Source organism: Varanus komodoensis, unplaced genomic scaffold, assembly GCF_004798865.1.
Source record: "Varanus komodoensis strain SLA01 unplaced genomic scaffold, ASM479886v1 scaffold17, whole genome shotgun sequence".
NCBI lineage: Eukaryota > Metazoa > Chordata > Lepidosauria > Squamata > Varanidae > Varanus > Varanus komodoensis.
This window is the reverse complement of record NW_025335505.1, coordinates 8955758-8969449: the sequence shown is the minus strand read 5'-3', so window position 1 is coordinate 8969449 and position 13692 is coordinate 8955758. Positions and strand designations below refer to the sequence as shown.

General features: G+C 43.6%; 1 protein-coding gene across 3 annotated transcripts in view; it reads left to right on the top strand.

Annotated features, from left to right (window-relative positions):
- The first annotated feature begins 3445 nt into the window (after nt 1-3445).
- The window catches only part of BCL2 (BCL2 apoptosis regulator), a 135728-nt gene continuing 125481 nt past the window's right edge, over nt 3446-13692 (top strand). The window contains exons 1-2 of one of the 3 annotated variants that reach the window (XM_044426686.1): nt 3446-3953; nt 4331-5112. In XM_044426686.1, the coding sequence (XP_044282621.1) occupies nt 4537-5112 (576 nt within the window). In that variant the 5' untranslated portion in view covers nt 3446-3953; nt 4331-4536. Of the gene's footprint in view, nt 3954-4210; nt 5113-13692 lie in introns of all 3 variants that reach the window. The other 2 variants (XM_044426687.1, XM_044426685.1) reach the window with 2 other exon arrangements.

Below are 13692 nucleotides of genomic sequence, written 5' to 3'. Positions count from 1 at the left end.
AAGGCGCTCGCCCAGCTCCGGGAGGGGGAGTGGGAGGCCGGAGAGGCGAGCGTGGGGCGGCCCCCCCAGCCGGGAGATGGCTGCGAGGAGGGAGGTAATGGCTGCTTTCTGTGGGCCGAGGCGAGGGGAGGAACGGGGCCACAGCTGGCTGAGCAGGGCACCTCCCACCTTTCCCCGCCTCCGGGGGGGGGGGGGAGCATGGCAGCTGCTTGATGGTGGCGGCGGTGGCTTGCCCAGAGAAGGCCATGGCAGACGCACGGGAGCCGCAGCCCCGCTCTGCCTCAGCCTGTCCACCCCTGGGCTCGGCAAGTTGGCCGCAAAGGCAGCCTGGGGACACGGCTCACATAATTAAAAATAGATTTTAAAAGCTATATTTTTCTTCCTTTCTATCCTTCTTTAGTGTCTTTGTCTCTCTCTCTCTCTCTCTCTCTCTTCTGCCCTCCTCTCTTCTGTATTCCTGCTCCATATTCCCACTCTGTATTCAGAGCCAATGCATCCGTGCAATGGGGGGGGGGGGGGGCCGGCACACGCGCAGTTGAAGGGAACTGTTACAATTTGGCGTGTGTGCTGGCTCTCTGCTAGTCTCCAAAACAGAAAGTTTCAGAGAACACATGTGCCAGCTCAGAGCTTTTGGACTCACTGGGAGATCATTTTCTCCGAACAAGTCCAAAAGCTGAGACGGGCAGGTAAATTCCCATGGCGGGCCATAGTTTGAGGACCCATGAGTAAGGGTCTTCCCCAGTCCTAGGAAAAAGACTCAGGACTGATTCCGAGAACTTCTGCTTGAAAATCAAGCATCATATTAGAGTTATGACCCTTTTCCAATTCAAAGTGTGACCTCATATGATTGAACTGCATGATTTTTGTGGTGCTGGGCTGCATTTTGTTCCTAATGCACAAAATGTAAAACAAATGTCTGATTTTTTTGCTCTGTGGCCCGCCAATTCACATGCTATTACAGGTAATCAATTATAATGTTCTCTTCAGCACATTCAACATGGACACCTTATTAGATTATGAGCCCCTGGGGGAGAAAACTAATAACATTCAGGTGGGGAAAACCTGGTCAGCTCATGGGACAGTAAGGTTTAAGTAATGTAAAAATAAACTTGCTGCTGCAAAATGCATGCATCTTTAGAACTTACTGTGCAATGTAACCAAATCTGCTTTATGGATAAGTTGGAAGGAATGTTATAAGCATTGTGTTGAGATGTATAAAGCCCACTGTATCCATTTCTGAGCATGCAAAATGTTTAAAAGGGCAAGGTCTGGACGCCAGTGGTGCTGCAGGTCACCAGAGCACGTTCATACAGAGTAAGTCCTACAAATCCCAGCATGCCCCCGCCAGGACTTTTTTCTCTCTATGCATATATACAAGCTGGTGCCCTGAATAGTTTTCTATGGAGCCCCCTTGAAGGTTGTTCATTACTTCAATTGTAAAACATGCGGGTAGCATTTCACTCGGACACACGGACTCATTTTCATTCCATGCAACTCCATTCGCATTCTTTGATATGGAGGAGGCTGCCTTTTGCCAACCGGGATAGTAATATCTGACGATGTTTACTTTTGCATTTTGGGCTCAAATTAGCACTCTCACGGCCACAGGAATAAAATGCCTGTCCAGGTGGTCCTCTGCAGGCTGGGCTGTGGGACTGAAGACACCGCCCCCTAAACCAGTGGTAGCTGCGCCCGCGGGCTGAACAAGACGGGGCAGCCTCCTCTCCGGAGCCCACGAGCGCCGCTTCCCAGAGAAGGCGGGAATAAATTCTCAGGACGGAGGGCGGGAAAACTTTATCCACAGGCCTGGCGGAATGACGCAAACTGGAAGCCAGGGGGCACCCTGCAGATGTCGACGGGGATAGCCGCCAGAACGAGGCGGCCCCCACAACCTGAAATTCTGCGTGTTTTCAGGCGTGCGACGCCCGAGAACCGCGAAGTCCCCGTCTACTCTCCGGGAAAGCGCGCTTTACTTTCGATTATGTATTTCTGTATTGACATTTTCTCCGGGCAATTCTTGCACCAGCATGGATGAGTGGGAGGGGAAACCCCCAACGCGGCTGCATGTGCGGGCAAAGAGGCTTGTTTCCCAATCGATGAGCAACGAGCCCTCGCCTCGCTTTTCAGAAGCGGTCCTTCATCGTGCCAGACAGTCGCGGTACCCGCGGGTGATGGGGCTGGCTTCAAACCCGGGTCTGCCGGTGGTCGAACAAACGCCTGCAAGCTTCAAACTCGCAAGAAAGGCGTGGCCGGGCAGCAGAGTCGCTTGCAGACTTGTAAACAAACAGATACGTGAGCGTCTCTTTTCTTTGGGGAATTGGAGCCGCGCACAGCACGTTTCCTAAATCAAGTTATAGCTGTTCTCCCCGTAGCCCTCGCCCTGGTAAGGAAACTCTAGAGGGGAAAACCATTTGTTTTTCACCAAAAAATGTACGTTTAGCCGTGGGGAAAGGGGAGGTCCAGCAGTACTTGGAATTTGCTTTTTTGTTTGAATTCTCCCTTCCGCATAGCCTGCCTGGGTGGTCTTAGGCAAGGATGCCCCCCCATCTTCCCGCTATTTCGGCCTCAGTTTCCTTTTTGCATCTCGGTGCCTGTGCTGGGCTAGCGTTAGGTCATCTCGAGCCGTTTCTCCTGCAACCCCAACCCCTGGCCGGCCCCAGGGAACAATTTATAGTAACTGCAAAGTCGAAACACCCAAACAAAACAAGCAAAGGGCTGTGTCAGAAAATGACCCCCCCCCCCCGCACGCGCGCGCACACCCACACGAAAAGCCGGTTTGCCGCCGCTTTCCCGGCCCAACCCTCCCACGGCGGACCACCCACTCACCCGCCCACCTTCGCCTCGAAGCCTGCGAGGCTCACGCGGAGCACAATTACATGCAAGCAGGGCGCGAGCTCGGAAGAGGCTGCCCCAAGCAGCGCTGGGAAGCCTCGCCTGAGGCGGCAGCTACTATGGAGAAGAGGGTGTTCCTCCCCGGGCTTCCCCTCCCCGCTTTCTTTCCCCCTTTTCTGAATGAACAATGACGTGGGGCTAAAGAGACGCTGCCCCATTTGCGGTGCGTGAAGTCTTAGAAGCGCCTCTCCGCCGGCTCCGCCCCCTTTGCGAGGCTGCCGCCGCCGCCGTGCTTGAGGCTGCTGCATTGAGTATGCTTCGCCAACCTCCGGGACCTCCCCAACAGCCGCCGCTGCGCCGGACTCGGCGCATCCAATCTGCGGTCCTCGCTGGAGGAGGAGGAGGAGGTGCCTCGTGACTGGGAAGCTTTGCGCGGCTACCCGGGGTAGCAAGGGCACTGGGGAAGGAGGGGGGGAGAGAGGGGGTGACCAGGATCAGTTAGTACTTTAGACTCGCCCCATTCCCCCCTCCTTTGCTTCATGGGGTATCTACCTTTTTAAGGGACAAGGGGGGGAAAGCTGCTTTTAGGGTGTAGGGGCACTGGGTTTGTTTGTTTGTTTTTTAATCCCCCCTGAGTTGAACGGTGAAAAGAGGTGTTGGTTGGGAATTATTCCAGATTTTTTCCCCTGGTATATAGATTGGTGGATATTGAGCTCAAGATCCGCGTCTGAATGAAATTAAATTCATTTTGAAATTTATTGCACTGGAGCATAGAACTAATTAAAGAGCTTGGATTTAAATATGCATTTATGTGATGCTTTTCAGGTGACCCCCATCCCACCCCTTCATCTCTTTTTCTGGTTGGTCTCTTTCCTGAAGTTCAGAGGCACAGTTTCTGAGTTTTGACATATTTTTGGAGATGCCATTCAAACAGAAGCCTAGGAAATATTTTGGGAAATTGCAGTAATTCAACAATCTCTGAAAGCTGTTTTCCCTCCCTACCTTTCTGGTTTGGAATCATTGAACAAACATGTGCATTGAATCTTTTAGAAGACCTGCAATGTTTAATTTTTATTTTTTCCTTTAAGGAAACTTGACAGAAAAGCAAATATCAAATTCAAGTAAGTATTTTTCCACAGGAAATTTATTTTACGTAACTTTTCTTTATTCAAAAGAAAAAAGAAAACCAGCTGAGAGTTTTTAGTTTGAACGTGCTTTGCATGAATTTGCATTGAAGGCTGCTCTGCTTAGTAAATCATTTTGAATGTCAGGGGGTTTGGAATGTGTGCATAGCAGTGGCTTCATTCGCATCTGAGGTCAGTGTGTGGGATGGGGAATGCACCTGATTTTGAATAAGTATCTGATTTTCTTATTTTAGATGCATTTCAGCACAGAGGTAGGAAGGTTTCTGAAAATAAATGTTATAATCAATATTGCATTTGGAATACAATATCAGCTGCATTTTAAATCCAGTTTCTATCGTGTATCACAAACCAAGGAAGAAACACTTGGGAAGACTGAAATACTGTTGAGACCCCGAAGACGACTCCACATCTCAACCAATGAAACTGCATAGAATAACGCAGCTGGATCGTCTGTAACCATTGGCACTTATTACTGGCTGCTTTATTTTTGGGGTGTGTGGGGGACATCTCATCCACTGCTGCCTGCCTTTTTTCTCCCTCCCTCTTCTCCTCCTTACAAATGATGGCTCATCCTGGGATAAGAGCTTATGATAATAGGGAGATTGTGCTGAGGTACATCCGTTACAAACTCTCACAGAAAGGATATGACTGGGTGGCTGGTGGAGACCCAGAAAACCTTCCTGCTCCTGCTCCTGCTCCTGCTCCTGCTGGGAGCATCCCTGCCCTTGCTGGGCTGGCATCCCTGCCTTCTGAGCTGCCTGACTCTGCTGCTGTGAGGAATGTTGCCCCTGCTGACGAACTACACCCAGTGCCAGCGCCACAGGTTGTCCATTCAACTTTACGCCAAGCTGGAGATGAGTTTTCACGGCTTTACCGGAGGGATTTTGCTCAGATGTCTGGCCAGTTGCACTTGACTCCAGTCACTGCCAGAAGCCGTTTCGTGGCTGTGGTGGAAGAGCTGTTCCGTGATGGGATCAATTGGGGCAGGATTGTAGCGTTCTTTGAATTCGGTGGCATGCTGAGCGTGGAGAGTGTCAGTCGGGAGATGTCACCCCTTGTGGACAATATCACTGTGTGGATGACTGAGTACCTGAACAGGCACCTGCACAACTGGATCCAGGACAATGGAGGCTGGGTATGTAGCCAGTTGTATTGTCTGCCTGTGTTTCATTTCTCAGCTCCAGCAGTGGCTTTATTCCAAGATAGTGCTTTCTGACAATTGGCAGTGGAGCCGAGCAGGACCTGTGTGGCTAGTTTTTTCCACTGTCAGTGCCACTGGTGCAGAGCAGCACCTCCAGTTATTACGTGCATACTGGTTTTAAGTGTGTCACTTATTCTGGACAAAACGTGATACCAGTTGTCATAGATGATAGTTATTATGGGTGCTGCCCACATCACATCACTGACCTCTTACACTAGACGCAGCAATTCCGCACCTGTGGTGAGGACACATCCTGCATGGCCCTTTTGCCAAGGCAGTAGACTTGGAATGGACATGGCCATGCCATTTCAAGGTGGATCGTAAAACTGAGGTGTTTCAGCACCCATGTCACTTTAAGTCTTTCTGGTCTGCTGATGGCTGTGTTGATCTCTCTCAGGTTATAGTGAGAACTTGTCATCTTGTTTAAATTGAACTTTAATCACTGATGTCATTCATAGGTTGTGTGAAGCTAGCTGGTAAAAATGAGGTCACAGTTTAAAAGCATGGGAGAGGAAAACTAATGATGTGGCAGCTGATTCACATCATTCCTTGAAGGAGTCTGAAGAAGCAAAGGGGGAAATGCTGCAAGTAGAGTATAATTATGTAACATGATAAAATGCTGATTAGCTGAATCTTAATTATTTCACAATCCTGCTTGCACCAATGTTGGGCTGGATCCAGAATCTGTCTTCTGTGAGAGGGCTCTGATCATGGAAGGCCCTCTCACCTGCTTTTTGGGGAGTTCCTTGTTCCCCATACCAGTTTGTGCCATTCAGTAGGGTCTCCTGTAGCATTTTCAGGGGCAGGAGGGGCTGTCCTAGGAAGGAGGAGGTAAGGAAATCAGTTTTAGCCAGCACAATTGATCTGGATTCAGCGCATGATTTTGTGTGCATGTTTCTTAACTCTTGCAGTATGCCTCACAACACTTCCATTGTTGCTGAAATTCTTTTGTTTATGTGTTTCGTAACTGAAATTCTGCATGTGTGCCTTTGTGCAGAGCATAAACATGTTGAGAAGATGAAGTTCATATTGATTTGCAAAGTTTTTGCAAGGAAAACTCCATGAATATATATATGTATCATGCTTTATAGCAGTTTTTCATTTCATTTTAAAATGTATTTGTGCAATTTTAAGACTCACTAGGGTTGTTTGAAGGGAAAATAAGAACCTCATGGAGGAAATCTGCAGATACGTTTTCTTTGACTAGTTCTTAGAAAGTGCATGACGTTTGTTGTGATCTAGCATAGTTCTAAGAAAAGTTGAATTCAGTATAGAGAAGTCAGTGATGGCAGAGAAAGTGGAAGTATTCATGAAGAATCTTACCATACATACCAGATTGTTATAGACAGAAAAAGATAAAACTATGAACCTAATCCTTTTTTGTTTCAAACAAATCTCTCTATATACATAATTGTTATTTTATTAACTGGAAGTTTTCATTTTCTTGGTTTATTATATTAAACTAGTGATTCCCAGTTGGTGGATTTACATTCACCAATGGAGTGTTTCCATGGTAAATACAATGATATGGAAGACAAGGTAAAACTAGAAACACAGGAAAGAAGGGGAAACTTTGTTGTTTAAAGGTGAGTTTACTAAAGAGAAGTGCTAAAACTGATTATATTCCCTCAGTGCCTCTTGTTGAGAGACAAATTTATGGATTCTGGGTTTGTCTCCCATAAAGTACACTTAGGAAAAGTAATTTAGATTATTTAAATACAGATGGACAAGAAAGTAACATTTTCCTATCTTTTTATTGGGCCATCTGTATTGCTAGAGAGCTGCAAGCTTTCATATTACAACAAACCTACCTTTATCCCAAATAATAACTAAAAAGCCTCACTGAATCCTATCAAGTTTTTCTTTTGAATCAGCTCAACATCTATGCTTCAAAGCTAATATATGTGCCACTTTCTGATACAACATATATACTGTTAAAATATTGGCAATCTGATCCTAAATCCAGTGCTTCAAGGGAAGCTTAGGAAAAAGCAGATAGACAGCTCTTTTGGAATGGGATGCACATTTTGTATAGACCTTGCAGGAAGAGAAAAAAAACTGCTGAAAGTATTAAGGATCAGAGTATGAATGGCAAGGAGCTACAACTCTCATTACCTAGTGTTATGGACAAAAGTAGCTACCAGCAGTGACTGTCAGTGTGGGCTGTGATGATGGCTCTTTCTGGCTTGCAAAATATTCCTTGTGATGTTGCCCACCTTTCAGAAGACTTCGAGTCTGGCTTGCACATGTATGTTTAGCACTGCAACAACAAGCAATGACTTTTATATGTGAGTAGATCACCACAGATAGAATTCTCCTGTCACATCATGCAAAACCCAGTTCTGCAGGTTCACACAGCTGCCAGAGGCAGAGTAATCAAGTAGTATTCACATATGTCTGAACCAGGCCTAAATCTTCAACTGTATGTTGAACTAACACATCTCCATCATATGGTACAAGGCAGGTATGCAGTAGAATAAGAAGAATCCTTTAAATTAAATATATGCAGAACTGCTGTATTTAACATGCCTTCACCCTCATTTTTGGAAATGCTGTTTTTCTACACTGCAGTTTTTTCCCTCTTTATTTTTTTCTTCTACCCCAAACCAGCTATTTACCAGAGGAAAGAAAAACACATGACTGACTTTCTGGGTGTCACAGGACAACACAGATGATTTGCATGCAAATTTAAAATACCACAGTATTACTTTTTCAAACAAGATGTTAATCTCAATAGAAATTTAATATGGACTAAGCATCTTTGCAAGACGTATGTAGGTTTTCCTGCATTTTCAGTGTATTGCACTCTTCCCCCTACCCTGCTTCACACGTGCACGGATGTCTTTCTTCTAACTCCCAATCCATTTATGAGTTAGAAGGCTCACTTCAAGAGATATGGAATGTAAAACTTGGATTGGGAGAACTTGAATTTTCTTGGAAGATGCATTCTTTGACAAGTCAAGTGTACAGGTACTGAGTGGATTTCATATCAGCAGTGCTCAGGATGTGGTCCTTTGTAGTCCAGTAGGTGACTCTTTTATGAGTGTTTGAGGTGTTCGAAGGAGAAATTAAACTTAAGACCCAACACAGAAATGTGTTTAAGCATATTCTTATAGGAAAATGTTTGTTTGTTGAAGAAAACTCTGTTTTGGGTGCATAAGATAGACCTTAAATGTTTCCTTACTGGAAGGCATTAATATAGTAGCACAGACAGGCCCACTGAATAATTCTTTACTTGGATTGAAATCCTGAACTATTCTCACTAAACCCTTAAAGCCTCAGTTCCCTTAAAGCCGTTCTGATCCATGTAAGAACCAAAGTAGTTTTTCCTTGCTGTCCTAGTGTCAGTTTACCCATCTGGCCAGCATATGAGACAAAGAGAAAATATTTCAGGTACTTAGAAATATGTATCTCTAATACATATATTAGCTGCAGCAATCTGTTTACATTAGATTACTAACTTGAATGGCTCACATTGTAGCATTTCAGCTCTGTTGACTGAGCAATGTGTGTTATGACGAGTTAGTTTTAGTTGTTGTTGCTATATGCCTTCAAGTCATCTCTGGCTTATGGCAACCCTGTGAACGAAAGCCCTTCGAAATGCCTGTCCTTCGCAGCCCTTCTCAGCTCTTACAGATGCAAAGCTGTGGCTTCCTTTATGAAGTCAATCCATCTCTTGGTCTTCCTTTCCTTCTTCTGCCTTTGACTTTTTCACTAAGTTTTACTTAGTGAATCTGAATTGTATCACAAGGTGAGTGTGCGTTAGCAACAAAGAGTTTTTGCACTTTGTCCTATGGTAGCACAGTAAAGGACGCATGAGACCCATGCACTGATGTACCATCAGAAGCATTTTCTTGCAGATGACCTTCGAGGACCACACATTCCAGTTTTGATGCTTATATCAATTTATTGTTGGTATCAGGTCCTGCAGCTGAGTAAATGCTCAATGAAGAATGCTCTTAGCGTATAAACTTACCTTCCTTGATTTTGCGCTGCTGTCTTTGGTAATATAACAAGGCAATGCAGATATTGTCAAACTTGGCTTAGCCCTACTATGGTTTTGATTCTCAGCTGTTGTGCAGCTTTGCTTCAGGTGGAAACCACTGATGGTCTTAATACAATGTAGAAGTTCTTGTCACATGCCTAGCACAAGGAAGTGGAGAGATCAGATGTGCACTAGACCATGTTCATTTTAATGGGTAGTGTGTATTTGTGTGTGTGTAGGGGGGGCGTATTTACTGCATGTTCTCAGGTTACTGAGAAGCTCCCTGGGCTTTTATTTTCCTAGACTGACTGCAAACAAAATTCAAAATTGTCTTTAAAGAATCAGCAGTACCAAGTCTTGTTTGGCCCATGGGAAGCTTTTGTTACCATAAATATCTACACATTTCCAGCAGATGCAGGACTGAACATTGCTTCGCACAGTTCTTCACATAAGTATTATATATGTTAATAAGATATGATGCACACAAGTATTAAAATAAGGGATGCTATTCAGGGAGCCCTAAAGGATCTACACCTTTGAATCCAGTTGGTATGATAAAGGAGATAAGGAATAGATCCAATGGCCACCTAGAAGAGTACGTAGGAGGCAAGGCTAAATGAGCGCCTACCTTTCCTGACCTGGGGCTATGTGAAATCTATGGAAGTACTGAGTCTATTTTTATTTAATACATGTGAAGATCTTCAGAGTTCTGCTGTATGGAGCACAATGTGGTATAAATGTTTTGATGCTCTTACTATACTGCAGCTCTAGTGCAATGAGTTACATTATCTCACAACAGCCTCTGTAACCTGTCCAGGTGAGTTATAATGCATGTTTTGAATTCAAATCAAAGAAAATTATTCTTGTTAACCAGCATGCATTTTATAATGTTTACTGTCATGCTCTGAGTATATGTGTGATTGAGAGGAAGAACAGAAGGGAGAAGGTTCTCTGATGGAAGAAAAAGGTGCTTTTCAGAGGTATATGCTGATCCTGCTGATTTTATGTTTGGCCTGTTTTTGCATGCTTTTATTCTACTGTTACTAAACTATAGTTCTCTTTTGTTCCAGTTGACTGACTGCTTAATGTGCTCTCCAACTTTCTGTTGTGCTTTCTAGTCACTGACGCAGCTCCAGTCTCCTAAATGTCATACAGTACCGTAAGCCTTTCAGACACTGCAGCCGTAACACCCATTCTTCTCCTCTCCTCTCTCCTTTTTCCCATCTTAGATTGTAGCAATCATTTTCACACACAAGGTCTGAGGTCCAGCAATCCTGTGATGCAGTTGAAACCTTTTTCATGACCAAGAGTGCAGTCCTGGGCATATTTAAACAGAAAAGACTCCCACAGTTCCCAGTATTCCCCAGCTGGAATGCCGGGAGATGTAGCCATGTTTAGACAGAAGAAAGTCCTACAGTTACACCATAAAGAAAATAGAAAAGTCTTCATTGCATAATAGGTTTGGAATTTGTTTCAGAGATGGAGTATATTAAGTTTAAAGGTTTACTGAGGTTATCTAATGGTACCTTTTGCACATGGGCTGTGATTCATAGTTTATTGAACTTGGTAAGAACATTTCAGCTTTCAGTGGGCATTGGATGGTATCCATGGAATGTTGTAAGCTGTACTTTCAGCTCCTGCACAACAGCATAAATAAAGGATAACTGTGTGTCAGTATAACTAGAACTGTAATAGTGTAGCACTGGCACATAGCAGGGAAGAAATAGGCCTGAGGTTTTGTTTCAGAAGGTATAAAGAAAGCAGGCAAAGGTGTGTATGCTTGTGTATTTCTAAGTTTGCAATGAATTCAGCCCAAAGCACATTGAGAATATCAGGTTCAGGCTAACCAGACAATGAACCTTTGCCATACAAGAAGTGTTTTGTTTGTAGTAGTGACAGGGCATGCATGTTCTTACAAAACAATAACTCCCGGCTTGATGCAAGCAGCTTCTCAAAGCAATTTGGCTAAATAATGTAATAACATGAGGGTAAAGAGAAACTTGGTTAAAGAGTATGCAGCCAGAGCATGTCTGTTATTTGGGGCAACATTTCATCCTGCAGTTATCAACCAGTCACTACACTTGAGCAATGAAGCTACTTTTGATGTTGCTTGTGAGCTATGAACTGAATTGTTTATACATCTTTTCTCATACTAATTGGAAAATAAAGTTTATGCTTCATTTATTGTCTTCATGCAGCAAATGCTGGTTCTGGGGGTCTGTAAGCAAACCGTAATAAAGACTATAACCATGACAATGGAGCTGAGCTTGTTAGCAACCCAACACACATTTCTCAGGGCACTTTTGAGACAGTGTTTTTCATTCCATTTATAAGAATATTATGGATGGAGGTGTAGACTGTTATACATCTTCAGTTCTGCAACAGGAACAACATTTGCAAATACTTGGTGAGTAGAAATGTTGGTAATGGGTTAGAACTTTTACTGTCTTCTGGCTGTTTGATTTCAGTAATGATCCGAGTTTTTCTTTTTTAATTTGTCTCTCGAAAGTGCATATAGCATGATCACTTTTCTAAATGACCACATGAATGAGTTCTTGATTTTCAACACTGGTGCTAGTGTCAGTACTACCATTAATAGTACAAATTATGTTCAATTCACTTGTGTTCATTTTGGGGACACATTCGATGCATCACTTATATAGGATCATAGGAATGTGCATTACCTGCCTTAGAACATTGGTTTATCTAGCCATATTCATCTGCTAACACTACCTGGAAGAGTCTCCCCAGAGATTTGGACAGGGGTCTTACCTGCACCCTGGAGATGCTGGGGACTGGACCTGGGAACTTCTTGCTTGCAAAGCAGGTACTGTGCAACTGACCAGGTGTGCACAATCACAGAGAGGCAGTTAGCCTCTCTACTGGCCTGTTACATGCTGGGTGGAGCAGTGGATAACACAATTGCCATTACCAGTGTGGTTTGTCATGTCATGTGCACCTGGACTTTGTTGCGGGTAACAAATACCCAGAACTCACCACAGTGACAAGCCACCTTTGTTGAGTTTGCACAACATGACATGTTATTCTGCTTAGGTTAGCCATACTCATGCTTCCAGCATGTATGGAGGTGACCATAAGCCTCTGTGATCCTATGAACCTGCCCAGTGAGAGCAAGCCCTTCCTCAACATGTGTAAATCTCCTTGAGAGATTCTCCGAGTCTAGATGTTCCATAACAGACAACAAGGTTCACATCTAGGGAGCAATCCAGACTAAATTGCACTCAGTTCCCATAACATCCAGTGGGACTTGACATGACTAACTGCTTCAGGCAACTTAGTCTGGATCTAATCCATTGTTTTAGACCATTACCAAAAAGAGGTCAATTTTTAAAAAGCCAAAGGTTTGGGAGGCTAAATATGTTTAACAGAATGCATGTAGTAGTATGTACAGATAGTGTGCATCTCTGACAGAAAGATAGGTTATATTCAAAACACTTGTTTTAGTTCCAAACTAGGCTAGCTGAGGTGGGCAGAAAGGAGATCTCTAGAGCAGCCTTTCTCAGTCTTGTGCCTTCTAGACACTTTGGATCGCAACACCCAGAATTCCTAGTCAGTGGCTCTGCTGGATGGGAATTCTGGGACTTGTGGTCCAGATGCCTCTGAGGACCACCAGGTTGGGGAACTCTGCTCTAGATGCTTTGAATCTCAGCTTTCTTGACCAATGATCAGGCTGGCAGGGACTTCTGGGAGTTGAAGGCAAAAACATCTGGAGAACTACCTTCTGTTCACCTTTGAGCTAGCCCAACTGGAAGTCAGCAATTAACAAAGACATGACACATAGTACAGGTTCAGAGGTGTGGTTATCCACTAGAAACTGGCTTTGAAAGGCAGTGGACGTGTCTACACAAAATTTAGCTATTATAACTCCCCCCAAAAGTAAAAAAATGGAAGCTAAATGAAAGAGCTTCAGATAAATAATGAATTCTCCGTATCTGCCAAAATATTGTTTCTGTAAACCACTTTGTTTGTAATGCAGATGTGCCCTGTAGCACAAATCACATAATTTGGTGGATGTTTGTTCTTTAGAATATATATGGAATAATAATACAATTCTTGCATTGAGGTTGAAATAAGCCAAACATTTAGATATTAGAAACCCGACTTTAAATGTTGCTTATAGATGTTTCTGTTGTTTGCTAAACTAATAAAGAATAATTGCAGTACAAGTGAAATTCTTTGCATAGTAACTTGGTAGTAATCCCCGTGTTCCCCAATGCAAGGTGGAATTTAGTATGTTTGGTAGCTAAAATAAACAGTGCTTCCATATCTTGTTTGTAACATTTACAATCTAATTTTCTATTAAGAAATATTGAAAGTTGTATATAAAAGAACATGACAATAACAACAGTCTAAGCAGAACAAGTTCAAGCTTCTAACAGTGGAGTGAAAAACAACAAAGCAATTAAAAGTCAAAGTAGCTGCAGAAAGTGATAAAATTATAAAACTAAATAATATGAAAAGCTTGAGTAATAAATTAGTTTAACTTGCCTCCTGAATGATCAAAAGAT